General features: G+C 47.6%; 1 protein-coding gene across 6 annotated transcripts in view; it reads right to left on the reverse strand.

Moving 5' to 3' along the window:
• IGDCC4 (immunoglobulin superfamily DCC subclass member 4) overlaps positions 1-27,609 on the reverse strand; it is a 263,733-nt gene that overhangs the window by 204,433 nt on the left and 31,691 nt on the right. For 5 of the 6 annotated variants that reach the window (XR_007890471.1, XR_007890472.1, XM_051628876.1 and 2 more), the window contains exons 2-4: positions 24,322-24,651; positions 16,462-16,603; positions 11,103-11,236 (exon numbers count right to left, since the gene is read on the reverse strand). Coding sequence is in view for 4 of the 6 variants with exons in the window: in XM_051628876.1 (XP_051484836.1) it covers positions 11,103-11,236; positions 16,462-16,603; positions 24,322-24,651 (606 nt within the window). In the remaining 2 variants the exon portion in view is untranslated. The remainder of the gene's footprint in view (positions 1-11,102; positions 11,237-16,461; positions 16,604-24,321; positions 24,652-27,609) is intronic. The other variant, XM_051628875.1, reaches the window with a different exon arrangement.

Genomic DNA, 27,609 nt, shown 5'->3' on the forward strand with positions numbered 1-27,609 from the left:
TAATTCATCAGCTATCCTCTCCTGCCTCCCTGCTCTTGTTAGGGCAGAGTATCAGCAAAGAATCCAAGCAGTGCAACAGGAGGAAAATGGTTTTTGTTCAGTCAATTTGTGGTGGTCATTTGCAGTGACAGGAGGCTGACTCCCTGGATGGGAACTAACACCTTTCTCCCATCTCCATAAACACCCTGCTTCAGTGAAGGTGCTGGAAGGTTAAACCTGACTTGTATGGTGACACATTCAGCTCTCAGCTGTCAGCAGTTCAAGATTTGGAGATATCCAACAACCAAGTAACAATCTTCTGTTCTGCGAACTTTCTCACCCTTTCTGGAGGAGAAGCATGAAACCTTATTCATCCCTGCGAGCCTCCCCCGGGAATAGATCCTAGCACTGAGCAGCTGTTCATTAGAGAAAGTCAATGCTGTCACTGCTGTTATTCTGCAGACAATAAAGGAGCAAATTACCCATTGCAAAAGCACACACCTTCAAAAATGCAGCCACTCTGTTTGCAGAGCATGTCCTGCTCCTACTACTTCGTGCTCTCTCTTTTCTCAGACAACTCACAGACCTCTGGGACTGTGGAAGGAGAAAGCTGACAGCAACCACAGAGAAGAAACATCCTCCACACCTGCCTTCCTCCTCCCCTTACATTTTCCTGGAAATTTATCCACAATTTATTTCTACCTCTGGGCTAGACCCAGGACAGGAGATAACTAGCATGTAACATCTCTTGGCGGGACACTTGCCTGACTGTATCCTAACACTTTGACACATCTGCTTTGGGAGCAATATAAATAACATCAGATCTCAAAACTGAGCATGTTTAGCAACAAGCATTTCTTCTTTTGCAATTGTTCTCATCTGATCACAGCACTGCACAACTTTGCAAACAGGAAAGCCAAGCAGCCAAGAGAGCACAAGCACCAGAGATCTTTCCAAAGTGGCTGGAGATGCTGGGTGCTGCCCCTCCAATACCCCTACAACTCAGGCTTCCTCTAAGTGTCACAAGTCAAACACTGCATCCTCTTCTCCCAAAAAAAAGTTCTTAAAACCACGCATCCTTTAAAAAAATTACCATTTTTCTTTTTTTTGGGTTTCTCCTTTATCTTTTCCTGTTTGTGTTTCTTTTCTGCCCAATCATATAAATTAGCTCAGTTAATCAGTTTTGTATTGTCTTTTTCCCCTCACATCTTCAAAACATTTTATAAGCAGTTATGCATTTGTCAATGTGAACATTTAATTGAAAAGCTGGACAGGGAAGAATTTATCTCCATGTTTTGGAATGGAGACAGAGACTCTTCCTACTTATTTTGTGCTGCAGCAGAGCAGATATATCATGTCCTCTTTAAAGAAGCATACAAATAAACATGCATAAATAATTAAAAAACAAGTTCAATCACTTACTTAGAGCTATTAAGAGACCTCCAGATAGAGCACTTGTATGTCAAACTGCTGTCACACAATCCCTGACAAAGAATCAGCAGAGAGACCTTGAAATACATGGAGCAACCTACATTTCTAAGTGTAGGCACAAAAGCTGCTCCTTTCATGTTTGCATATACATGCAAAATGGAGAATTTAGTAAGATAAAATACACTGCTATGGTTTAACAAAAAAAAAAAAAAAGAGAGACTAATGACTTTGGTTGAGGAGTGTTCATTTCCTACCTGCACACACTCCTCAGAGCAGCACCTGCCACAGCTTCTGGGGTCTCCCCACAGAGCGTGTTACACACCAAGTGTGGCAGGAGGAGCTGCTCAGAAACCACTTTTCACTTGGCTTGCAAAAAACAGCCTGTTAAGTGTTTCTCCCAGCTCAGTGTCCTGTGTCTGGAAGTCTGGGGAGCACATGGATCCCAGCCCAGGCAGGCAGAGGGGCCATCAGGCAGTCCTCGTTCGTTCCCCTCCAGTTCTTTATACAGCTGAGATATTTCAGCTCAGAAATTAAATCCTTTAATGTGTTAGCTGAGCCGTAAGTTGACATCCTGAACTACATGTAACCAAAAGCCCAGAAAGAGGCTGAGCAGTGGCAGGTTTCCAGAAACTGCCTTGGATTTTTAGGGGGCTCTTTCTCCATGCCTAAAACCTTTGATCCTTCAGGATACAGCGTTTTCCATGTCCAGGGTACATTCAGCTGTGTTGCAAGGCAGTCAGAGTGTGCTTTGCCCACCACTCCACTCCGTAAAGCTGTCACCACCAGCTTTCTCTGTGCACATGGATTTGGAGCTGCTCTTCATCAGGCCAACAGAAAAGGAGCCAACCAGACTGCACAAGGAATTCCTACTCACTTCTTCATCGAGTGCCTGGAAGTGCCCACGATCGCCCAGCTCCAGGGGGAGCTAGGAAAAATAAAGCAAAATAAACAGCAGGTGCTGCACTGAGAGCCGTGGCCACACGGCCTTGCAGCCCCACTGCCCAGAGAGCTGCTGCTGCTCATGAGAATTAGTGCTCTTCTGGCTTTCTGCTGGAGGCCCAGGTTAGCCAGAGGGTTGGAGACCTCAGGCCATGCATCTGAATCCTTAGAAGCCTGCAGATATATCATGGAGAGTTTCTGAGTGGCAGAAGAAGCAGGTCATGAGCTGGAATATGGCAGAGGAAACAGGAAACCCACATCTAGGGCACAGAGGACACTGAGACCTATCAGAAGGATTATGTCGGAGCAGCATTGATAATGTCACCAATTCAGATAATAACTATTAATTAATAAGCCTTTAACCATTCTTGGCACATTTTCACAGATCTTATTGCAAACAAACTCCTTAAAAAAAAAGTCACTCTCTGTACAGCAGGATTTAAGCCTCTTAATCAGGTGAGAGGCCAAGAAAAAGAAATGGAGGAAGGAGCAGAGGTACCTCAGTGTCCCTGAAGCAGTTTGGAGAAGGGCAGAGCAGTCTCCCTGCCCTAACCCCTAAGACCCAGACAGCTTACATTACTCCAGCTGAGCCCTCAAAGCACTGCAAGCCCTAGCCATTCCCCAGCAGCTGCCAGAAACATAGCAGAGAAGGATAAGAGCTGTAAGAGGGTGCTTTGCAATGTTATCACCACAGCAGGAACCACCACATTACAGCAGGCATGTCCCACAGCTGACAACACTGTTAGGAGAAACAGTCTCCTCCCTGGTCCCTGCCACCACCCCACAGTGCTGCTGTGGGCACATCAGTGACTTCAATTGCTCAGAATTTGTAACACAGCTAATTCATAGAAGTAAAGGTATGAAAGTAATAGCCAGAAAGTATCAGAAGACCTTTAACAAAAGCCACAGTATCAGAGATTTAAATACAGACACCCCTCCTAAGTGGTCCTGGGAACCTAAGCTTGCCAGCTTCTGGGATTCAGTGGCACTTTGCCACACTTTTTTAACCATCATTATGCCAGCTCTCCTTGTCATTTTCCTAGGCCACCACATAACCTTCCATGATGATTCAGGAGAAATCTCAAAAAAAAAAAAAAGCTTTAAGGCAGAGGAAGATACTCTGTTACCTGTTGCAGAGAAGTGAGACAGAGACATGGTCAACAGAAGACCCTTCTGGCTCACAGGTTATAAGTCGAGAAACTCCTCCTTACCCAGTCACCTCACCTTGACTCAGTGACTGGAGCCATTTCACTCCAGTAACTTATTGCTTGTGCTCAGAGGCTGATGTCTGCCAGGGGCTGACACCTATTTCATCAGATCTATTTGCAATTCAGATTTATTTACAACATCAGATCTACTTACAATTCATGTACATGTAAGCAAGAGCAGAGAGGGAACAGGCTGGAGGCTCTGGACTGTGCAGAAGGACACAACCTGCTTCCTTTGCAACCAGGGCTTGTGCTCTGCCCCATTCCATCTCCAGAGATGGCCAAGCACATTACCGTCATGCATGGCTTTGAAAAGAGAAACATGATGGGAAGCCACCTCATGGCGTGGTCTCCCTGATGCCAGGTAGGCAGAATGCTTCCTACAAGCTACGCTCCAAACACACATGCTGGGAGCCCACAGTAACACAGTCTGGCAGCAAACAAAGACTGCCAACTTGGAAGGAAGAACTAAAAGCAGATGGATGCATCTGCATTAACTCAGGACAATGCAAATCCGTTTTACTAGGAAAAGCCTGGAAGGAAGGCTGGTTTTCCATGGGGAAAGATCCACATATTCTGTCAAAGCCCTTTGGCTGGAAACTTGCTGAGTGCCACAGACAGCCCTGATCTAAGGTTGTGCCTGAAGACATGATGTTTGGTAACATCACCTGCCCATCCTTGTCCCACCCGTCTTCCCTTTTCCTTCCTCTCACTGTTGTCCACAAGCCATATGCCATTGTCTGTTTGGGACAGGGACAAGCCTCCTCTGTAACATCAGTCCCACATCTAAAGTAAGAGGATTGTGAGCTTTGTTCTGTCTCTGGACACTTGCAACATCTTCACTCCAGCTGCTAGGATGCTGTCAGCCCTATAGGGCACCACTAACCCTCTACCTCAGAGAGCTACTGGGGCTCTGCTGTAACACAGATGATTAATAATTAACAAGTGCCATCAGGAACCCAAGCACAGAAACCTTCCTGTCCGAAGCCCATTGCAAGCTGGTGACCTAATTATGATCTCTATTCTTAGCTCCCTCCCAGCCTCATGGCACAGCCTGTTCAATGCCCTGTGGGAAAGGCCAGGTGTGATCCCTGCAGTGCAGACATGCTGATGTACCACAGAGTTACAACAGCACCAGGACTCTGAGGAGAGTTGAATGGAGACTGCTGCTTAAACCCTGCTGCTTAAACCTCTTACCTGTTTGGTAAGAGCCTTACCAAACACAGCTCTTTTTGCACTGAATCACAGAATCGTTCTGGTTGGGAAAGACCTTTAAGACCATTGACTCCAACCATTAAGCAAACTGTACTGAGTCCAGGGCTAAACCATATTCCTAAGGACCACATCTACATTTCACAAAATCTCAAAAGCTCAGCAGATCTGGATTAATAAGAGAAACACGTGGAGAACACTGGAGGGCCACAAACCATCCCTGAATCCAGCAATCCCTGCTCTTCAGGAGTCAGAGCTGCATGTAACACGAGCCTGGCCATACCTGACGGCTCCAAACATACCACAAAGCCAACACTGCACGTGGGAGAGACCTGTTTCCCCTCAGGACCCGGAAACAGCTCACCTATTCCCAGCTGTACATCTCTTGTTCTGCTCTATTATCCTTGACACCTCTGTTGCCACTCACTTCAGTGCCAACCCCAGGCTTCGCTGTTCTGTTTAATAGGAGGTGAGGGCTCTGAATTTTGTATCAATCCCTCTGTCACCGCAGGCTGCTGGAGCTGTCAGGAGCGTGGTGTATCATAGCCCCGCAAAACTTCACAGGCAGCTGAGCTCAAACTCCCCCTCTGGCTCCCGGGAACAGGCTGCTGACACTTGAGCTACAAGCTTTCCCTCGGCGATGCAAGCGGTGTGATGCCTGCTGGCCCCGTACAGACTCCAGTCAAGGAGAGAGCTGTGTGTTTGGGTGGGTGCCTGACGTGTGTCTGCATCAGCCCTTCACAAGTTTCACCCAAAAATCTGTGGTCTCAGTCCTGTTTCCATGCGTGCTTGAAATCACTAGCATTCTAGACTCAGGAAAAGGGAGATGGAGGGAATGGTTACCACTCACACTAGGCAGAAGGCCATTTGGAGCTTTAAAGATCTATTTATTAAGCTAGAACTGCTTTGTATTCCCCTTCTTGATCTTGCTATTCTCTGAATTTACTCTTACCATGGTTTGCTTCACATCCTCTGCCACAGAGGAGGATCAAGAGCATTTTTCACAAAGCAGCACATGCATTATGCAAACAGCCTCAGATACCTGCCACCACAAAGTTGTGCATAGCTCTCCCCTCCCTCCCCAGCTCTGCCCTCAGCAACACCACAGGCTCCTGCCAGAGGAAGACCACCCCTGACCAGGTGGGACCATCACCCCACTCTAGTTAACACTGCTCTTCTCCATCAAGGGCAGCACACAAAGGGGATCAGCAGCTGGCTGTGGTCAGGGGGGTCAGACCAGAGTAGCACAGATCCAAATCTGAACCGGCCTGTCCCTAGACTGCAGAGTGCCTGTGCTCCAAGCTGCAAGGGGAGCACAGCACGTGTCGTCAGGGCTCAGGCTGAGTGCCAAGCCAGCATCCAGCACGTCATTCACACATGCAGAGACTGAAAATCCACTTGTGGTAACAGCACGTCTGTTTCTGTGAGGTGGTGGCCAACTGCGAGTGCTGCTCACTTCATCACCACCTTCCCTTCCATCCCTAAAGCTCATCCCATTCAATAGGTGTGTTCTTTTGCAACCCTTTGGAGCAGGAACCAGCCAGGTTCCAAAACAGTCAGGCTCTCCCTTGGTACCTGCAAGCCATTGCCATACAAACACCAAAAGAACAAAAAATGTGAAGGTGTTTCAGCTGCCTCCAAGCTCTGTCCCTGTTATCACATTTCATACAAATATTTGGCTGAAAAATGCATTTCCTGGGACACTGCTGCAGCAAAGCTGCTACAACTGTCAATGTAAATGATGTTCTGCCAACGGCAATCTCGCAGTGTCATCTCTAATAACACAGCACGAAATCCCAGCTCACAGGGGACATGCTCATCTGCTGGAAGGCTCTTCAGCGCAGACCTCCACCCTGCTGTACCTACACCCATCACCCTAATCTGTCCTTCCCATTCCTGCATTTATTGCAACACAGGCAGAGGATCATGCCTATGAGATCACAGCAGAAACCTGGCTGCACAGCCATGCTGATGGTGCTGGGGAAAGGCTGTTGCACATTCTGATTCTTGCCAACACCATCTGAGGCAAAGGTTTTACCCACAGACCAGAGTAACGTGCCAGCAGTCATGGATCAGAAACTGGGAACAGAGGACACAGGGAAGAAAAATCCCACACTCATGTCAGGAACGTATCTGCATCTTCCTCTGCAAGTGCACCTCAATGCCCAGCTCATGTCAGCAGACAGAGCTCCAGCACCATAACTGCTCTCCAGACTGACCCATCGCTTCTAAGAGGACAACTCCAATGCTACTACATGAACCCTATTTACAGGGGCAGAAATTGAAGCGTTAAGCAAATGATTCTCCTCTGCAGCCCAACAACAGAGAGGAAAGGAGAAGCCAAGAGTCCTGGCTCTCAGAACCACATTTTGTTGACTCTTCTGGAGTGACTATCCTGTAAATATGAAAAGATAGAAACACTGAAACCTGCAAGAAGGAGCTGTGGGGTCAGGATCTCAACATGGATGATCTTGTTTTAATCTCCTGTACTTCTCCTAGCCCAGCCAAAACTCTTATATTTTAAAATTTCAAAATCTTTAACCTTCTTTAGGTCACTCTGGGAACCCCACACTGCCTATACATACTCAACGGGATTAAAAACTAAAGAGGAAGGAGAATTTTTGCAAGATCCCAACACTGCAACTACATAATAGGATGAACTGAAGGAAGGTGAAATTTGGGTTAGATGTGGAAGAAAGAGATTCCAGCATTCATTCAATGGGGAAGATGCCATGGAAATTAGGGGGAGCCACAGTCCTTGTGTCATTTTAAAACAGAATTAAGTCCTTGCAAAAAATGTATTGGGCCGGCACAAGTACAGCCTCTGCTGGTTATCTGTACTGCACTGGGGATGCAAGTCCCATTGTACCAAGCATGGGGCAAACCCATAACAAGAGGCAGTTCCTGTCCCCAAGAAAACACTCAAGGAGCAAGCCATGTGCGTGACATGGAGGGGAAAAGTGAAGTGACAGGCAAAGTGACCTGCTGAGACCACACAATGTCACATTCCCCAAGCCTTCCTGCTACTCTCGAGAGCCGCTTTATGAAGCACAGCAGCGCTTTGTGTGTATGACCAGGACCTGGGAACACGATCAGAACACACAGGGAATTAACTCTTTATGTATGAGTTCAGAGCAGGGTTCCAGAGCCTGCTTCCACAAAATGGAGCTACAAGAAACAAGACACAGCCTGGCTAAGACCTGACCCCAGGCAAAGGCAGCACATGCCAATTGGGTGCCTGGGAAAAGCATCCTGAAGCCAGCTCCTAATGCCCTTTTTGGCAGAGTGCAGCAGTTTTCATCTCTCCAGGTGAGGGGTGAAGGGACTGAGCTGCCAGATCCATTTGGTGCCTCTTCCACTGGAAATCCAAGGGGAAAAAATCCAACTTATCTCTGTTTCAACAGCAGGCTCTGTTTCAGGCCTGCACGCCTGTATCCCCTCTCTCCGTCTGCTCTCTTCCCTTCCAGCTCTAAATGCCACTTCCCCAGGGAACGTCTGGAAATTTGCACCATGAAGTCTGCACAGCCGAAACATCTGCAGCACTTGGAGCACCAGCGTGCAGCACCGCTCCCTGCCCGCCCCGTCTGGGGCCAGCGTGTGCTGCCACCATCAGGCAACGCTGCCTTCCCTACCCGCTGGGGACTCGCATCCTCCCAGGAAACAACACTTTTGGGTTTTTTAAGCCATGCAAATACGACAGAAGGGGTTGTGTTAATTGCCGCCTCTACCAGGAAAAGGTCTTTAATAAGGGAAATTGAACAAATCCCAGTCATCTTATCGGGAAGAAGGGGGGAGAGAGGGGAAAGGACAACTGGGCAGAGGAGCTACAGGGAAACGGATTCTTTCGCTATGCACAGCCTGTCCAAATTCAGTGATGCCTGTCAGGGGCACAGGCACGAACATGAGATGTTCCCAGGCCTCGGGGCTGGCAACCCCGTGCAAGTGGAAATGTTTGCATTCTAACCAGCACAGCCCCAAAATCTGTCACGAGCACACAGACTAGGTCATCATCACACAGCACTGCCCAGTGCTGTCACTGGAACACCAGAACCGCAGCCACAGGTGGTAAGGGAGACACCACGTCCCACTGCACAAAACTCTTCCAGGAGCCTTGGAAGTGCAGCGGGACTGAAAGACCAGATTCCCATCTTACCTCAGCACAAATGACTCCCTAGCTATCAGCAGGGAGGGAAGAAGTTCAGCTGCTCCTGCCTGCAGATACACAGGAGTTTGAACCCTGAAATTTCCAAATTAGCAACTCAAGCAACACAAAATAGCTGTAATTGCAGGCTGTTGTTCTTTTGTGTTTGTTTTTTTGTTTTGTTGGGTTTTTGTTGTTGTTGTTTTGTGCTTTTTTTTCCTGGGATTTTTTTGTTTGTTTTGGTTTAACTTGGTTTTATTTTTTACAAGCAGTAAAGGTTTGTGCCTGACCAGTTAACTCCAACTACTATCAGCTGCCTCTGAAGAGGAAGGAAAAGACTCATCAAGCCAGTCCAGGCACCCAAATACGTGCCTCTGACAGTGAGGTGCTGAAACAAAAAAGGATCAATACCATGCCAGTCATTCATGGAGGAGTTTGCAGCCTGCACAGGTCGCTGCAGTTTCCCATCTGTCTCAGAGATACTTCTCCCCAATTATAAAAAACCCCAGAGATTTAACAGGCATGTTTTTCATCACTATCAGCCCAATCTGGTGAAAAACTCAACCTCGCATATTTGTTTTTGCAGCCAGCGGGTGGTGTGGTGCTGCAGAAGTGAGATTTGGGTGAGAACTCCAGGCAGAAATCTGCTCGGGCCGGCTGGTGCTCCAGAAGGAACGTTTCCCATTTAACCTCTTTCATTGCCTCCATTTGCAAAGCAGATTAAACACTGCAGAGTTACAAGATACAATTATGCAGAACAAGTTATGATGCCAAAGACAGCATATTCACCTTTGTAGCTTGATCAATACGACTTATCAATAGCGAACCAGACCCAACACAGGAGCTGCCTCTGGAGTGTGGAACCACCCATAGTAAGTGCTTCCCTCACCTCTGCTTCATTAAGCAGATAGAGGATCTGGCAGGGGCTGGCAATTAGATACAGAGCATTCAACTGCTCACCAATTCTCTGCAGATTCCATACAGATTACCTCCGTGACACAATCCATTGATCAGAGGTGTGTTCTCAGGCTCCACAGTTAATTACACTCCCTGCTGACGGATGAACAGCAAAGCCATCTCTGTGAAAATACATTGGTAGCAGAATGCCAAGCAATGCAATCCTAAACAAAGACAAAAGGGGCTGGGAAGGATTTTGGAGCTTTCAAGGTTAAAGCTGCCTATAAAATGCACTGGGCTCAGCAGGAACAGGAAACAGACTGACAGAGGAGCGCTGTCCCGAGAGAAGGGACAACTCAGCCACGTTCCCTGCCCAGGGGAGTTTGATCACTTGCAGGACAGGGATTATACAATACTGGGGAGGCAGCCAAGCGTGCCAGGAAGGATGCTGGAGTCTGGAGACCCCCACTGCACTTACGCTTTCAGCTACGTTCTCATGTTCAGACTTGCCCACTGCACTCTTGGTTTACAGAGAAAAACATACTCAGAGACTGAGGCCCAGATCGGGAAGCGACAGGGAGCTCACACCCAAAGCCTTGCTCCAACCTCCTGTGTCACCAAAAGAAATCCCAGCTGAGGCTCTTCCCAAATAGCACAAAAAGATCTCTGGAGTCTACCCAACAGCTCAGCAAAGACCCAACAATATGGACACAGAAGGCAAATCAGATGTCACTGTGCTTAACCTCCTCCAGACCCCGCTAGGCAACCTGGGGCACACACAGCCCTGCCAACCACTCCAGCTTCCAACTATTTCCCTTCCTTTGTCCATGCCATCCTTTGCTTGTCTTGCCATCCAAGGCCTCCGGAGATAAGATCATAACAACACTGCACTTCTCCAAGATGCAAGCAGGGTGCCTAAGAGCCCCAGAGCAAAAAGGATTCTAGGGCTGTTAAAATCCACAAGTTGTTAAAATTCACCCGCAAGAGAAAATCCCTGGGCACAGAGGAAAACAACCCCATTATTATTGTGGCCTGTGTAGTCCTGGGGTTGGGCAGAGCAGCCAGCTGTGACTCCCAGGCAGCAGTACCTCCCCAACCAGCCAGCTTTATCCTTATGAAGTTAACAGAAACCTTTACTAAAAAGCCTAATTTGTAAGTTTGGGCCAAACCCTGCAATGTGCAGAGCTGCACCAGCAAGAGAGACTGTAACTGATATTTCAGCTGAGGTTGCCATCATAGGCAATGGCCACCGGGAGACATGTGCCCATGCCAGCAGGCTCCTGCCTGCACCTTACCTTTCAGGACACTGAGGACTGCATCATTGCTGTAGCGTTTTCGGGCAGCATTGGTTGCCACGCAGTGGTAAGACCCAGCATCACTCTCCTGCACATCCACGATTTGGAGGACACCATTTGGAAGAGTTATAAACCTGAGAGACCAAAAGGAAGAGTGTGAGGCAGGCTATACTTTATCTAAGCTATGAATTTACTCAAAGCCTTTTTATATCTTCCTTTTCTCCTGCAAATGCAGAATGAGACTGAGAAACCTTTGAGTTACCCAAGTGGTGGTTCTTAAAAAGCAGCAGGTACAGACCTATTCATATCCCTAGAGTTTTCACACATAGGATCTGCTTTTCAGAGACCAGGCTTTGCTGATACAAAACAACTGCATAGTAATAAAACAGCTACATACACACAGGCATGCTTACACATACCGATTTTTAGATGTTGCTAAGTTAACAAGTGCCTCTGCTCACACTACAGCCAGTTTCATCACTTGCTTGTCACAAAGGTTTGGTACCCAGAGAAAAAAATACATTGCGAAGTATGAACATCATCTTTTCCCTGCTGCACCTCAAGTACACAAAGGGATCAACTGATACACAGCTAGACCTTCATGGCCCAAAGCAGCCATGACACAGCTGCACCATTCCCGGGTTCTGTTGGTTGCTTTTGCTCTTCCAAGAGCTTCTGGCTATCAGAAGCTGACAAACTTACAGGCAGGCATTCAGTATCCCACCCATTTGCCCATGGGGTTTTACTGGGCAACACTTCCATGGAGTGAAATGGCTACATGGCTTACAACTTGAACACAATCCTTGCTGCATTATCCTGAACAAAGCAGATGATTAGCAATTAGCATAAAAGTAGGAGCTGGCTGTCAGCATCTCCATTTTCTGCCTGGATTCCTAGATGGCAGCCTCTTTATTCTTGAATGCAAGGCACAAAGCCTACGTGATCCTTTTTAATTATATATGAGATCCATTTTTAATTGCAAGCCTCTATAAACAGAGCTGCCGAGCTTTGACAGGCAGCTCTGGGTTATCAGTCTTCATTACAAAGAGGACACATCCAAAGGCAATTGCTAAGGGGAGGGACAGCAGCTATTCCACATGAACAGCACAAAGACAAGTTATAACCATGAATGCCAGTCCTTCCACTCACAAAGATCCCAATAAGTATATCTAATAAGTGTAACTGTGGTTCTCCAGGTGCTGAGTCAGCTGGAGTGCCATGAGCAAGAGGCATGGAATCAGGAGGACCTCAAGAGATCAATCATCCTTGTGTTCAAGGCATGGCCACCAAAAGCCACACGATCCTGCAAACATTTATCCTGAATATCCAGTAATGGAAACACCCTGCCCTAAGCATTCTGTTCCAGAGACATACATCCCTGCTGGGAGTCTAGCATCTATCCTGTACCTCAGTTGCTGCAGTCTGAGCTCATCACTTCTTGGCCTCTTCACAGCTCATGAAAAAAGAGAAGAGCTAACAGCCCTTCTCCAGTGACCATACTGTCTCTACTAGCACACTCCTACAGCCCCTGACTCATGGACACAGGCTTGCTGAAGCTTCCCCCACATTCAAGGGCAAATGCCCCCACATCCCTAAAGCCAAGCTCCCTCTACTTACAGAGATACTTTTCTCAGGATCAAGCTCCAGAGACTTCAGAGGAGGTGGTACCCAGAAAGCCCTCATCAGGATGCCTCATCAGGACACAGGAGAAAGAAGACAAATATTTGCATCCTCTCAGCTCTGCAGAGGAGAAGCCTCCCACTGCGATAATATTTATTTTTGTCGTGCATCTGCTATTTGAGTCTGTAATTAATATCAACATATTTCAAACACTAGGGAAGGCATCTCCCAGCCACAAAAAGACACTCCAGTTATGTACTGCAGATTCACTGAGGCTGGGAAGAACCTCTGAAAATTGTTCATGGTCTTTCCCCTCTCAAAGCAGGGTCTGGTTGCTCAAGACCACATTTGTGGTCACGCTCAGCCAACACACTCAGCTTCTCTTGAAGGCAGAAAACGAGCCACTGTGTTTCTAAAGAGAGTAGGAGCTGGAGGCAAGGAGACATGTAGCTGGTCCTTTTGGCAAGGCCAGCTGCAGAGAGATTTCCTGAATGTTGTTGGGAAATCACGGCAGAGGTGAGTGTTGCTCTCCCAGGGAAGCAAGGTAAGAAGAATGGCAGAGGACTCCAGGAAGCCTGTAAGAGCACTTTGCTCCATTCCCAGGCTCTCTGCAAGGAAGCCAAGTTTGTCTGATGATTCAGAGCAACGGTTGGTGCTAGTTTTTCTCCCACACAAAGGGCAGATCTTTCTGTCTGCTCCTCTTCACTATGGATTAATCAGAAAACAAAAGCCAAGGGACAGACAGACAAAGGCCCTGTGAGGAATAGAAATGCTGGAACCTCAGCAGTCTCCAGAGTTTTGCCAAACACATAAAGCGCCAGGATCTCCCAGGAGACTGCCTTGAAGGGCAGCAGGGGGGAAGGCAAGCAAGGCAAGCCCCCACTTGCAGCCTGTAGCTCAGACCAGGACCTGACAACCATAGGCACAGAAGGCAGCACAAACATGTAGCTGTTCCCTCTGCTCCTCCCCCAGCAGACTCCTGAGATACAGCAGTGGTGGTGGAGAGAGAGCACAGAGGGGCTGACAGCTCCCCACCTCCTCAGTGACAATTAAAAGGGCAGTGCTGGAGAACTGAAATCAAGCACCATTGCCCTGTGTCCAAACCAACAGCTCAGCACACCTCGTGGTGTATAGAGCAGAGAATATTCCAGCATCAACAGTCCAAATCCTTTGCTTACTTTCTCCCCAGTGAACTGCTGGCACATCCTTCCTTACAGCCTTTGAAGGCATCCAAAATAGACTGAAGCACCACTCTCAGGACAAGTTAGGACCCTGCAGCTTTGTTGCAAACTCAAACTCTGCAAGCCCTTTTGCTTGCAGCTTGAGAGCCCTGTACCTGACCAGGAGCAGTATCAAGGCACTCCTGACACGTGACAGAAGTGAACTCGTCCATTAGACAAAACCCTCCCTTGGCCAAAATGTAGAAAAAGATCCTGTGATTGCAGACCATGTGATCGGTAGGGTGTGTGCTTATGTGCAGCCCTCCAAAGGCCTCCACTTAGCAAGTATTCATCTTGGCTCTAGAGAACACAAACAGCAATTTGGATCCTGGCGTGAAACCAGCCAGCACCTAAACCAGAGATGAGGTTACGCCAAGAGATGTAGCACACACCCCAAAGCAACTGCAACCCAGAGAAATCCTGCAAGCCACCTCTCAGCAGCTGCTGCAGATTTAAGACCACGTTTTTAAAAAGTTATTCAGAGCCAAAACTGCAAAACACTTTTGTGTTTTGTATGGAAGTTAGATTTTGTCCTCCACTTCAGCAGGGCAGGAAAGGTTCTCTGAAAACATCAGTAAGCACTTCTCCACCCTTTGGGTTGTCTAAGTATTTTTTAAGCTCAGCCTTCAGCACCTTCAAGGTGGCACTATGCTACACCCGAGGGCAAAGAAAAAGGGTTAAAAAACACAACAGCAGTATCAGCTTGCATGACTATTCTATTCCTCTCCAAATAAATCACAAACACTGATGTAGCAGCATTATCTCAAGGGTTGGATCTATAGCCCCAGAGCCTGGTTTTGTACATACACCTAATCTGGCTATTCTGGAATATGAAATCATCCTCCTGACGCCTACATACCCAAATGATTGCATTTGCACAGGCTCATCAGAAGTGTGCACAGGAGGGAGCCCACAGTAATCAGAAGCTGGCCTGAGATCTGGTCCTTAGGCATGATGGGGTAAGGATAACAGAGTTCTGGTTGGCAGCCAACATTTCCTGGAATTCACTTAATTCCTTCGAAAGCCGGTTATATTAAATCCGACAACAACAACTAGACAACAACAAAAAGCAAATCCTTCTGAAAAAGCATATTAGCTAAAACATGATTTAAAAAGCAAGATCTGCAGCCAGAGATTACAGTCTGGCTTTTACAAGGAAAACAATTTCCAGGCTGCCAGTGCTGAAAGCAATCCCTGAGCAAGTAATTTCACAACATCCATTGAGCTGTCCCATTAAAAAGCCATTGCCCTATCTGTGGCACACTTCCCTCTGCAATCTCTTCTTTTTTTTTTGTTTTTTTTTATTTTTAATTAATTCTTTTTCTTCTCATTACAGAGCAACAGCCTCCTATAAGCCTTTAGATGCCAGACTCAAGGATATAAGGGGTTATTCTTACAGAAATGGTCATTGCTGTAAAACTACTCCTAAACTTCACACCAGCCCTCTTTCCTTCCTGTCCTGCCTCTCGGCTTAACTTCCCTGCGCAAACAGCTCCTTCTGCAGCACAGAAAATGACTTTTTAAGACCTAAAGGACCGTGCACAGATTCCCTGCAGAAGTGACAACTACAAACCAAACTAACAGCCAGCTAATGGTTTATTGTTTTTTCATGCCTGCACCTGACTTTCATTAAGGAAAAGGTGTCATGCTGCACAACTCTTATCTTTTCCCCCAAAAAAAATAAAATTCAGGGTCTTTTACTAAATGACCTCTAAACATGGGAATGAAGAAAATGGGAAGACCTCCCAGGTTACTGAGCACACAGTGCTCTAGAAGAATTATTAACCCTGAGACTAATCTGTGCAGGAAAACAGCGAAAAAAACAGCTCTCTCTAAAACCACAACCAAAATGAAAGAACAAACACATCAGAATTCAGGGGCTACACCCAGTACTTCCAGAAGAGTTCCCACAGTCAGCTGGAAAAATATTCCTCACGCCAGGCCCCCAAAGACTTCTACCTCACTTAACTTCACCCAAGAGGACAAGCCACAGGCAGCCCACACCACAGTCTGCTGTGCCCTGTTCCACAGACACCCAGCAAACTGTGCTGAGATTGTGCATCTTTGCACACAGACCTCCCAGGCCACTGGAGAAATGAGGTTTCAGTCTCAATTTCTTTGTTTATGAGCCAATTTCTAGCCAATTTCATTTCCTTGAAACTGTCTTTTACAGAGCAAGCACTTGGTCCATCATGGCAAAGGTTCCAGAACAAGAGATCAGTAATAATAACAGGTTTTGTTCTTGTAAATAAAATGGGAAAAAAAGCACATGTTTTATGGACCTGTTTGCATGGGCCCCTTGAACACCTCCTCTTACGTCCCTTAATTATCAGGTCCAAACATCTGTCTCTGGTCTATCACTTCTCTCTTGTGTTGATAGATGATCAAATACCATCTCTCTCTGATCTATTCACCTCTCTCTTCATTCTACCTTTTTATGAAGCATTTCCACATCCTAAATGATCAGCTTTTGCTTTGCTTTTTTTCTAGCTGACCCAGAAAAGTAGCCAGGGAATCACCTGGGTTCTGCTGGAACAGCTTCATGGTCCTTCTCCCACGTGATGACAGGGGATGGCAGTCCTTCAATCCGACACTCAAACCGGGCCATCCCATTTTCTTCCACAGTCTGTGACTCCGGCTGTTGGAAAAAGCGTGATAATGCTGGGGAAAGAAGGAAGAGAAAGTTAGTAACTCAAGTGCTTCTGCTGAGAAATGCAAACCTGCTACGCTGCATGAATTAAGACTTATCTCTCCTAAAGACAGCCCAAAATGGATTCCTCACTTTTCCACGCCCTACAGACCCTCAGCAGTTCTAACAACAGTCACTGAAAAGATTCAACATGCAAAGTTGCTTCTTGCCTCATTTTCTCTTTTAAGGCAACAGTGTGAGAGAAAAGAGAGACAACTGGTTTCAACAGCTGCCTTCCTAAATTGCTTTCTTGCCTGTTCACTTGCTCCATTTGGGTAGGACATGTAGATTAAGAAAAAGAAGAGGGGAAATGCCACAACCCTGAAAGACAGAGAGTTTCCCCTTGTCTTGCAGCACTCCCACAGCCACAGGAAAGTAGAGCAAGTCAAGAGGAAGAACAAAGCCAGAAATCAAGTCACTTACACAAAACAACTGCCCACAGGCTGGCAGTGCTGGAGAATAGGGTGAGAGGCCTTAAACCTTACATCTTCTTTCTCCATAGCAAACAGCTTTGCCTGCAGAACCAACTTTATCCTACTTAATGAGATGCAGCCAGGGGGATACAGCCACAGCCACCTTGCTAGGAGGAGGACAACAGATTTCACACATGCCAGGACACTTATTTGTTCTCCACAGCCCTGTCTTATGCTTCTCTCTATACTAGAGAGGCTGAACTTGCTTCAGAGACAAAGCACTGAAGTTGGTGATTGCTCTTGGACAGAACCCCTCCCATCTTTCACACGCAGCTGCCTGATCTTCCTCCCTTTCCAGCACGCAGCAAAACCCTGCTGATTCCAACGGAGCAGAAACCCTCCCCTGGGGCTGCCAGCATCTGTCCCATCAATAGCATAACTCGAAGGCATCTCAGTCACACGGTGGAGTTTTGAATAAGCATGCAGGCTCCTTGATGGGGGCAGAAAGCTCGTGTTCTTCTCCACCAGAAGAACTGGCTCCTGCTTTCAGTAAGTCTCCGTTAAAGCCTTTGCTGTTAAACCCACCCTGCCGTACAAATTCATCCAGCAACACACTAACACAAGTGCCAGAAATCCTGAACGTGGCACAAGAAACATAAATTTCAGCCAGAAAACAGGCTTGACTGCTGGGCCAAGCACAGCACTGTGCTTATAAGGACCCCAAGTAACCTTCTGCTCCTTCAACACAATTGTGCGTTTGTCCCACCACTGCTTCCCAAGAACATCCATCACTGCTTTGGATTTTATAGCTGAAGTTTTCTTTGCATCGCACACAAGCACACATGCACACACATGCACTTTATTGCAGTGTTAGCTTGAGAAACTACACCCAGTTTTGAAAATTAAATGCTTTACATGACCCATTTTAACCTCATCATATTCTCAGCTGTCATTAGTAGGGTGTTTTTTTAATTTAAATAGTTATTTGATGTTTAAAGCAACTCTTTGCTCTCCGCAGCAGCTACAGACTGAATTCTCCCACCAGCTGTCTGCCAAGTCTAGTTTTTCAGTTCAATACAAATGGCCATGAAAAATCTTTTCCTGGAAAAGGCTCCAGTTCAGTCAATTGCTTTCGTATTTTCAACTTACACACTGCAGAGCACTTTACCTGAGTAACTTCTACCAATTGCAAGTTCTTTTAAGCTCCCATTAATAAAACTCGCTGAATACAAGAGGTTAAAAGAAAATCCATCAAATGCACATTCAGGATGGCACCATCAAAACAACCTTCTCCTGGCAGCAGGTATCCTTAATGCTCTTTCCTGTTATTCTCTTTTCATTCTACAACTGTAAATAAGAATACTTTGGTAGGCTGGAAGGGTCATATACCCAGAAAGGTCACAAAGGGAGGCAAAAATCCTTCTAAAAAGATGAACTGTGTAGGCATCTCTGTTCCCTCCACATCACATCAGGTCACCTGTCTCTCTTCAGTTCAGTATTAAGTGGCATCATATAAACTGACATGATGATGTCCCAAAGTTTAAAGCAGCTTTAGACCAGTCTCCAGAGACCAGAGAACCTAAGAAGCACAAGGTGGGCACAAACAGCAATGCCACTGTCACCAACAGTGATGAAAAGGCTTCACAAATCCCAGCAGGCAGCTCCCCACTCTCTTTGCTCTCCGTCATGCCTGCACACATCTGTTTTGTACAGCTGGGGAGGAGATGCAGGATGTTCAGCAAGCCAGGCTTACCTCTACACATTTTGGCATGAAGTGCAATACGGTACAAAAGGTGACAGTGCCTCCTGGGCTCCCAGTGTCTTGGCTGGGTTACCCAGACAACAACTTGTCTCAAAGCAAGGGGTTATTCCTCCCCATCACCTACCAGACTTGTGTGTGCAAGCTTGAAATTCCCTACTGAGAATCAGATCCTGCCCTTCACCTCCACCCAGCCCCATCTGCCTGCTGTGCTGGGCTCCAGAACGGCTCTTCAAAAGCAAAGAGCCAAGAAATGCACCCGTGACAGATTTCTCATTAGGATGTGGAGGAGCGTGACTAAACAGCGACCCTGATTAGGGAGCGCAGCGTCCCTCCTGCTCTGAGCAGCACGCAGGAACAGCCAGGCTTCCCAAGCAGAGTCCTGGCTTCCCAGCAGAGCGAGCCAGCTCAACTTCCTTTTACAGGATCAAGATGGGAATAGTGGGAATCACCGAGGACAGGTTGAAAAAAATCCTGTCTGCAAGCTCTGAAAGAAGCAGCCTGCAGCACCCCCAGTGAAGGAGAGGACAGAGAGCACAAACAGTGATCTTATGTGCACAGAAAGAAACACCAAAACAACCTAAGAATGATGGAGAGGTTTCTTTGATGCAGAACCAAACAAGCACCCTGGATCTCAGCACCAACAAGACTCAGGCAGAGACAGACTTGCTGGCCAGGCTCATCGGTGCTCCACATGTACCCTCTGCAATCAGCTTGGGGCCAAGACCACCACATGCTGCAACCCCTTGTGTTCCTCCTCTCTCATCCCAAGGGGTAGCAGGGTGGCAGGAGGCCAAACATGTCCAGCACCTACAGTGTGACCCAACCTAGGCTAAGAGCTGTGCTGCAAACAGGTGGTGCTGGGAGAAAGAAGAGAAACAGCCAGAGCAAGGTAAACTTGCTGCAGAAGGAGAGGGTGGGAAAGCAGGTCCCGCTACTCTGACACTGCACAGCCGTATGTGCAGGTCACAAAGAGCATGAGACAGGCTCCAACACACTGCTCACCCTAGGGCCACAGGGATCCTTAGGAAAGGCTGTTCTCCTCCCAGAAACATGTTCTGATGGAAGGGGTGACTGCAGAAGTGTTGCAAAGTGAGAGGTTTTCATGCAGTGAGGCAGGGAAAGATGTTTATGAGTAAAAGGGAAACAAAGTCAGCAGATACAGACTCAACATTATTTTCAACTCCTCAGCTAGGCTTTAGCTTACAAAGCCATCACAAGTCACAAAACACCTCCCAGCCCTGTTGCACTGATTACCTTGCACACTGCAGGTGAGAAGGTGAAGAGCATTACAGCAAATTACCCCCAGCAACATGCCAAAGCACCAGGCTCTGCGCCTCCAGGAACAGAGCATGCAGCTCCCTCCCTGCTGACATGTTAAAACCAGCTGGAGCTGAGCCGTGTGTGCCAAGGCTTTTAGCCCTGAGCCCAGGGGTGACTGCAGGATGGTGAAACATAGCACCCTCCTCCTCTCCCAGCAGCCTGATCCATGCAGGAGGCCCGTGAGCTTGGAAAGACTGCCAGCCAGCAACACTACACCCCAGGCAGAAAATGCAGTCTATGCAAGGAATTCAGCCTTCTGAAACGGGCTGGCTGCTCTCCCCCACAGCGCTTTGTCCCCCGACTCCCCGTGTGCTTGTCCCTTTTCTGTCCTTTACAATTATGAGTAGGTATTTCTAAAATGGGGGCAATTCTGGCCCCCACTGAAATCACATGCATTGCCTAGACAACGTGTCTCTGAAGAGCTCACCTTGAACCAGGCTGGGGGTGGAAGAGAAGCACTCACACAAAGTCATGAAAGCGATTTGCCATGGCCCGAGGGCGCGGCTGAGGCAGAGCCAGAACATGGCCTGGTCTGTAGGGCCATAGGTGCTGCCCAGCTGACCCGTGCAGGGCTTGCTCCCGTCTCTCCATAGATGACACTTTCCCAGCTACTTGAAACAGCATCTGAAAGTCACATTTGTGCATGGTCCAGAGCCTGTGCATTCATCTGCTGGAGGTTCTTCTGCCCAGCCTGGCTCTGCCTACAGTCACAGGCCCTCACTCACCTGTGCACCTAATCCACCAAATAAACAGCACAAAATAAATCCTTAAGAGTAAATCCCAGTCTGCACTTCCTCAAAGCCCAGACACACCATGAAGGAGAGCTGCTCTCCTTGTGGCAAGTGCATCACGAGAGCCATGTGTGTTGATCCCTGCTGTCTGCTGTCCCTCCACAGGACACCAGCCCTCTTCTGCGCTCGCTGCCGGCAGGCAGGCAACACAGGCCCCTTCCCTCCAGGCACAGCAAACGCCTTCCTCTGACAGTCACAATTACTGTAATTTTCTAGAACCTCCCTCGCACAAAATGTTTAAGCTAAATTAACAGCTTTAACAAATCTTCACAAATGCAGTTATTAACAGGTAGAAAGCTACACCTTCTCACAACTAAAATAACACCCCTGGTATTTCTACATGGGAGCACACAGGGCTTGGAGAAAGCCGCAAAGCTGCTTCCTCAGCCTGAGCAGCCATTCACTTCACAGCCTGTTCACCCCCAGGAGCTGTCACACACTTAATCCTCTTCATCTGCCACCACCACCACTGCCACAAGGTGTGGATGGCCAACCACAAACAGAGCCCCAGCCCAGGGAAGGAAGCACTCCGTGGGACCCAAGCATGAGCTGATGGCAGGGATAACATATCCCACCTGCTGAACAGGTTTTCTTCTGCTGCCCCAAACTGATCAGCAGTGCCCAGGGCAATCAGCACACAGAATAACTCCATCTACACATAAACAGCCTTGGATAGACTACGTTATTGAGCAGCAGGCTTTTAAAGAAAACGTCTTTACAACCCTCACAGGCACCAGCTGAATGTTAATGTAGCAAGTGCTTCTGCCCAACCCACAAAACAAATCGAAGGGAGAGATGCATTTCATTAATCAATTCCCTCACTGCTCTCCATTCAGAAATGAATATGTTATGTCAAGTGCGTGTCTGTGCCACAGAGGCAGCACTTTCCCTGTGCTGATGGTAATAAAAGGAGACATACGAGTATGAACAAAGAGAGAGTTCACCTGAAATTCCCTGTTTCTGTGAGAAACCCAGAATGAGATGGAGAGACACATCATCTATGTACACTTCTCTGGAAAAATCCAGGGGGAGGGAAAGGCAATTTAAGACAGACTCCTGGTTTTCAGTTATCTCCACTCTTCTCACCAAACAATAAACCCAGGTCTGTAATAGAGGCACAAACCATTGCCACCAGGTAAGAGGCACACTTCAGACTTCAACACAAGTCAGCCCTAAAAGGGAACACATCCTGATTCAGGGTGGCTGGAATTAGGGCAGGAGCAGTCAAATAAATCCTGCATTAATAATGCCTTTTCTACTCCAGTTCTTCCACCTCCTCAGACAAAATATGCATGCAGGATCCTTGACTCCCTCTTCACAGCCCTCAGGGGTTCGTTCACTTGATGAAATACTGGAAGCAGCTATTTATCTACAGCTACAAATCACTGCAGGGAGGGAACGGGAGGGATGGGTGACCAGCAATCCGTGGGTGCTGCACACTAAACATTTTTTGAGCAGAAAAGGAGGACATGTTGCAAAGGTCAAAGATTTTCCTTCCCCTGATTTGGGCAAAAGCTTTACCTGCCATCAGGAGTTGTGGTTTCTAAAGCAGTGATCACAGACTGCAACACAAGCTTGCCCAAACCTAGACCAACCTTTTGGGGGTACCAGAGGTTAAATACATCAGTGTCAAGTGGATGTCAGGACATCCACTCCGCATCTTCATGTACGACAGCTCTGAGCAAGTACAAAAGCACCTCAGCCCTGATGGTGTGCTGAGCAGCTGTGTTCATCAACATGTACATAAGTCACCGTACTTAAGAGAAGTGTTACTGTGTTTGCATTATTTTCTAACCTCACTTGTTTGGTAGGTCAAGAAATCGTTTACCAGTAGTCACACACTTAAAATAGCTCCAGGAGCCATTCCTGAATACAAAGGAATTTTACTCTTGAACACCGCACAAAGATTCAGCGGTTCAGATCTTGGAGTGTTCTCAGAGACTGAAAAGAAATAAAGCCTCAAGAGCCTTTTCTCTCATGTCTTCCATTATAAAGAGATTTCCACCTCACTAGACAACCTGGACACCAAGTGGAACTGCAGACTCTTTGTCATGTAGACAGCCTTCTGTCCCAGCCTCCCACTGCTCTTCACAGTCTGGAGTTTCCCCTGGATTTGCACCATGCTGAGATGGGGTAAATTCTGCCTGCAGGAACATCTGAGCAAAGCCAGTGGCACCTAGTGAATTCACCAGCTCCTGAGGAGCTACAGCTCCTGGGCTCTGCCCTTCTCTCACCACTCCTTGCTCAGCATCCAACTCCCCAAGTCCCTTCTACACTCCTCCCCAAGTTGTGCTGACTGTTCACCAGGGAACCCAGAAGAGATCAGCTGTGGCCTGGAGGGACCTAACCTGATGTGCATGGCCAAATCCAATACATGACACAGAGAGCACATTCCCAGTGCTGCCATCCTCTTTCTTCAGGGCTATAACCTCCTTCCGGCAGCTTTCCAGTTGAACTTGCTCTCAGGTCCTTTCAAAAGTCCTTTCAAGACCAGACCACCCTGTCACAGCAGGGTAGGCTGGAAAAGTACTTAATTGACTCCTGATTTGCACTTGGCCCAGCTCTTCAGGCCCAGCACCAAGAACTGGGATTGCAGAAGAGGTACCTTCAGATTGTCAAAAAAGTGTTAGAAAAGGTCGCGCTGCCTGCCCATTTCTGCTCAAACTCCCCCTTCTGGAGCTCTGACACTGCCAACGCCACTCAAATGCGCCATTAGAAACTCAAGAACAAGAACACCCAGTAACCTGCATCAGAAAGGAGAGGCAGCCATGGGAGCCAGGAGCTCTGTGTTGCCCAGCCATGGGAGCCAGGAGCTCTGTCTTGCCCAGCCATGGGAGCCTGGCAAGGTTTGTGGGACACACAAAGAGATGATGGCAGAAGGCTGCCTGGGAGCACAAGCCCAATGCCACACTCTAGTTTGGTCTCTGTGGGAGGGGAGGATCTCACTACAGGCATTTCAGACCATGCCATGCACAAAGATTTCCTTATTCAGAAGCCCTGAGTACGCTGCTTCTCTACATCACTGAGGCAACAAGCTCATCACAGCCTTGGCCAGGAGAGCCAGAGCTGTCATAGACAAGCCACCTCCCCAGGCAGAGGATGCTGCACTCAGGGCTGTGAAGTGTTGGGTTCTCTGCAAAAACAACCACTGGCTTTTCGAGAGTGACAAGGGTCCTGTTTTTGATTCATGATTAATGGCACTTACCTGGGTGAGTTTCAAAGGGTGTTAAACAGAAAGACATCACTGCTTATTTTGGACTATCCCAAATCCAACCAACACATCATCAATAGAATTTCACTTCATAGACACTGTATCTCAAACTCTCTGGGAGGCAGATGGTCTGTATAAACACAAGGAGGGGAAAAAAAAGAAGAAAAACAAAAAACAACCACCCAACACTTACTTGAAAATCTGACTGCAGCCATTTGACTGGTGACAGTCCCCAGGGAGCTGTGAGAGACACAGGAGTAATTACCCTCAGCATCAGCCTTCTCAGGATATTTACTGTCCTTTGCTGCAGCCTGGGATGAGATGAAGAGTGATCCATTTGGAAGCACATGGAGATATTCCTGCTCCACTAATGGAAACCCATTCTTCTTCCATGTAATATTGGTCACCTGTTCAACAGGAGCCAGGTTACAGTCCAAAACCACAGCTTGGTTGGGCTCCAGTATCACCTTTGCAGGACCAGCACTACAGCTCAGCTCCAGAGAATCCCCTTCCAACAGCCTCCCTGCAAAGAAAAGACAGCATTGCAGTGAGGGTTGCTCTGCTTGGTTGATCACATCCCAGTTTTGCACAGCAAAGGAAGCACAGCTCTCCATGAGTGATTTGAAACAGGTGAAATTTAGTTCTGTTAGGTGTCCAGCACCTCCTGTGACACTTGTGCACTTACATTCTCCATCACACACACCTAGGACTGCAAGCACAACCTGCACCATCCCTGCCACCCACCATAGTGTCCAGCAGCCACACCTTCTATCCACACTTGCTCTTCCCATGCTGGATTGAAGCAGAGAATACCTTGAAGAAGTGACAGCAATATCAGGCACAGAAGATGCAGCAAGGGCCCCAACCTCTCCTTCACCTGCCATGGCTGCCCAGAAGTGAGAGCTGCCCTTAACCTGCCTGCATACTGCAGCCTCCCTTGAGGCTGATGAACCCCCACATGACTGCTAAGCACAAGCAAAGATGTTCACACCCAGCTTGGTACCCAATGCCACTGATCACAACTTGGTTGGAGCAGTGCTCTCTGCATAGTGGCAACATGGACAAGACAAAGCCCCAGGATCCAGAGGATCTCCTTCAGAAGAGTGGCAGGACAGATTACAACAAGGGGAACTGGCAGTAAGAGCTAGAACCCAGCTGGGAACCCCAAAAGGCATCATCCACCACTGATGTTCATGTATTGGGTGATTTACTTCAAAGGAAAGACAACAAAAGAATGGCCAAAAATGTGGCCTGCTGTCTCTGAGCATTTTATGCTATACAACTGATTCCAGAATGAGAACGGATGGATGCATTTTACCCACTAGAAAAGGATATTCCAGCTGCAAACTGACAATCACATCATGTCTTACCCAGAACGTGTCCTTAGGCAACTTGCCTGCTGCAGGCAGAGGCCAGAGCAGTGACCAGCAGCAAGCTAAGATGAACAGGTCTTAGTCTGGCTGATTTCCAAACCCACATACTCATAGGAGAGCTCCACCTCTGAAACAAGGCTCAGCGTTTCCTAAAAGAATATTGCCATTAATAAAATGCATTTGCCGTTAGAGTTCTCCAGAGACACTAAGTCAATGTTAGCTGGCAGCGCTGCTTCCACACACCAGCAATTTCAATCTCTGCTGTGCTCAAACCATCACCATCCACTCTTTTTATGGCTCCACTCCAAATTATTTTGTCACTGCTCCAATCAGAAATGTTTCCTGCCTCTATAACAAGTTTATCAACACTGGATATGAACCACATGGCTCCCTGCCCGTCTCCTATCGCAGAAGGCTACAGATTAATTTTATAGAAATTCAAACACCCTATTAAACCTGCTACTACCTACTGCTGATAAAAGGGCTACATTTTAAAAGAGTGTGTGTTAAGCATGCAATTAGGGGCAATGACACGCAAAATTACACATGCAGGGAGATGGAATCATTTCAAGGCGTGTGCCGTTCCCTGCAGGTGCCCCTGAAGGGAAGGGCCTAACCCTGCCCACCACGGGGCTGATTCCGTCCCCAAGCCTGTGGGAATGGGAACTTGTCAGGTTTGCCCTCATTGCTGGTTGGCAGAATCACAGGATCACAGAATGGTTGAGGTTGGAAGGGACCTCTGGAGATCGAGCGCAACCCCCCTGCCAGAGCAGGATCACCTAGAGCACATCACACAGAAATGCATCTAGATGGGTATTGAAAGTCTCCAGAGAAGGAGACTCCACAACCCCTCTGGGCAGCCTGTTCAGTGCTCCATCACCCTCACAGTAAAGAAGTTTTTCCTCATGTTGAGGTGGAATTTACTGTGTTCCAGTTTGTGTCCCTTGCCCCTCACCCTATCACAGGGCATCATTGAAAAGAGACTGGCCCCTTCTTCTTGACACCCACCCTTCAGACATTTGTAAACATTAGTAAGATCCCCTTCTTAGTCTTCTCCAGACTAAACAGCCCCAGGTCTCAGGACAACCAACTAGAACTCAATGTTGGCCAGGTATGTCCCTTTAGTGAGGAGAAGACTCCACAAGAATCCTACTAGTCCCCTGCCTGTTGATTGCCATCATTATGGGACAGAAGAGACTCTGCCTTAAGCACCCCCATCTTCATTAGGACATCCAGGGGACAATCTCCCAACCCCTAGACCAAATCCCAGCAGGATGCAGAGATGCCCATTTCATATCATGCTAAACAGCCAGCCAGGCACACCATGACAAAAGGGCAACTACTGCCAACATGGATCTGCCTGGAAGTCCCTGGATTTAGGGTTTTCCTGCATGGACAATTCCACTGTGTCCTAACCCATATCCTGCAGGAAGAAGGCACAGGAAGGAGCAGCAGATGCCATTGACCTCCCAACATGAATGCACTGCAACATAATTCCAGGAGTTTTCAGCCAGCACAGCCCCAGCAGGTTTCTCTGAGGAATGCCAAAATGCAGGGACTGTCACCAAATGCCCCTCTCTAAGGGCAATTGTGCCCATTCATGTCTCCTAGGGAGGATTAGTATTTTGAGGATCACAACAAGCTACAAAACTCACTCAGTGGCTCCACAGGAGTCTAGAAGTAGAGAAACATGAAGCTGAAAGGCTGCCACAAATGCTCTGAAAATACACTGCCATCAAAAGGTTTCCATCCAAGACAGGCAGTACAAAAAAACCTGCATGAAATAGGGAGAAACTGAGCACAGAGAAAGTTACCAGCAAAAAGATGTACAGGTGACATGGTCAAACACAGGAGAAGTTTGACAGTCTGAGGCTGGGGAAACTCAGCTGAGCTAAAGACAGGAGGCACAGTCATAGCCCCAGCATTGTGGTGAGAAACCCTATTCATGGAGGACCAGCAACACAGACACTTCTCTGAAGGGATCTCCCCATGGCTGCTGCTCTTAGCAGCACGTCACAGGGGCTTAGTCAGCCTGTGTGTACGCAGCACCTCCAGGGAGGTAGAGGCTGAGGCATGTGATGCAGACCTTATTTAAACAGATGTTGAAA

The sequence above is a fragment of the Apus apus genome, chromosome 10 (genome assembly GCF_020740795.1).
Source record: "Apus apus isolate bApuApu2 chromosome 10, bApuApu2.pri.cur, whole genome shotgun sequence".
Classification (NCBI taxonomy): domain Eukaryota; kingdom Metazoa; phylum Chordata; class Aves; order Apodiformes; family Apodidae; genus Apus; species Apus apus.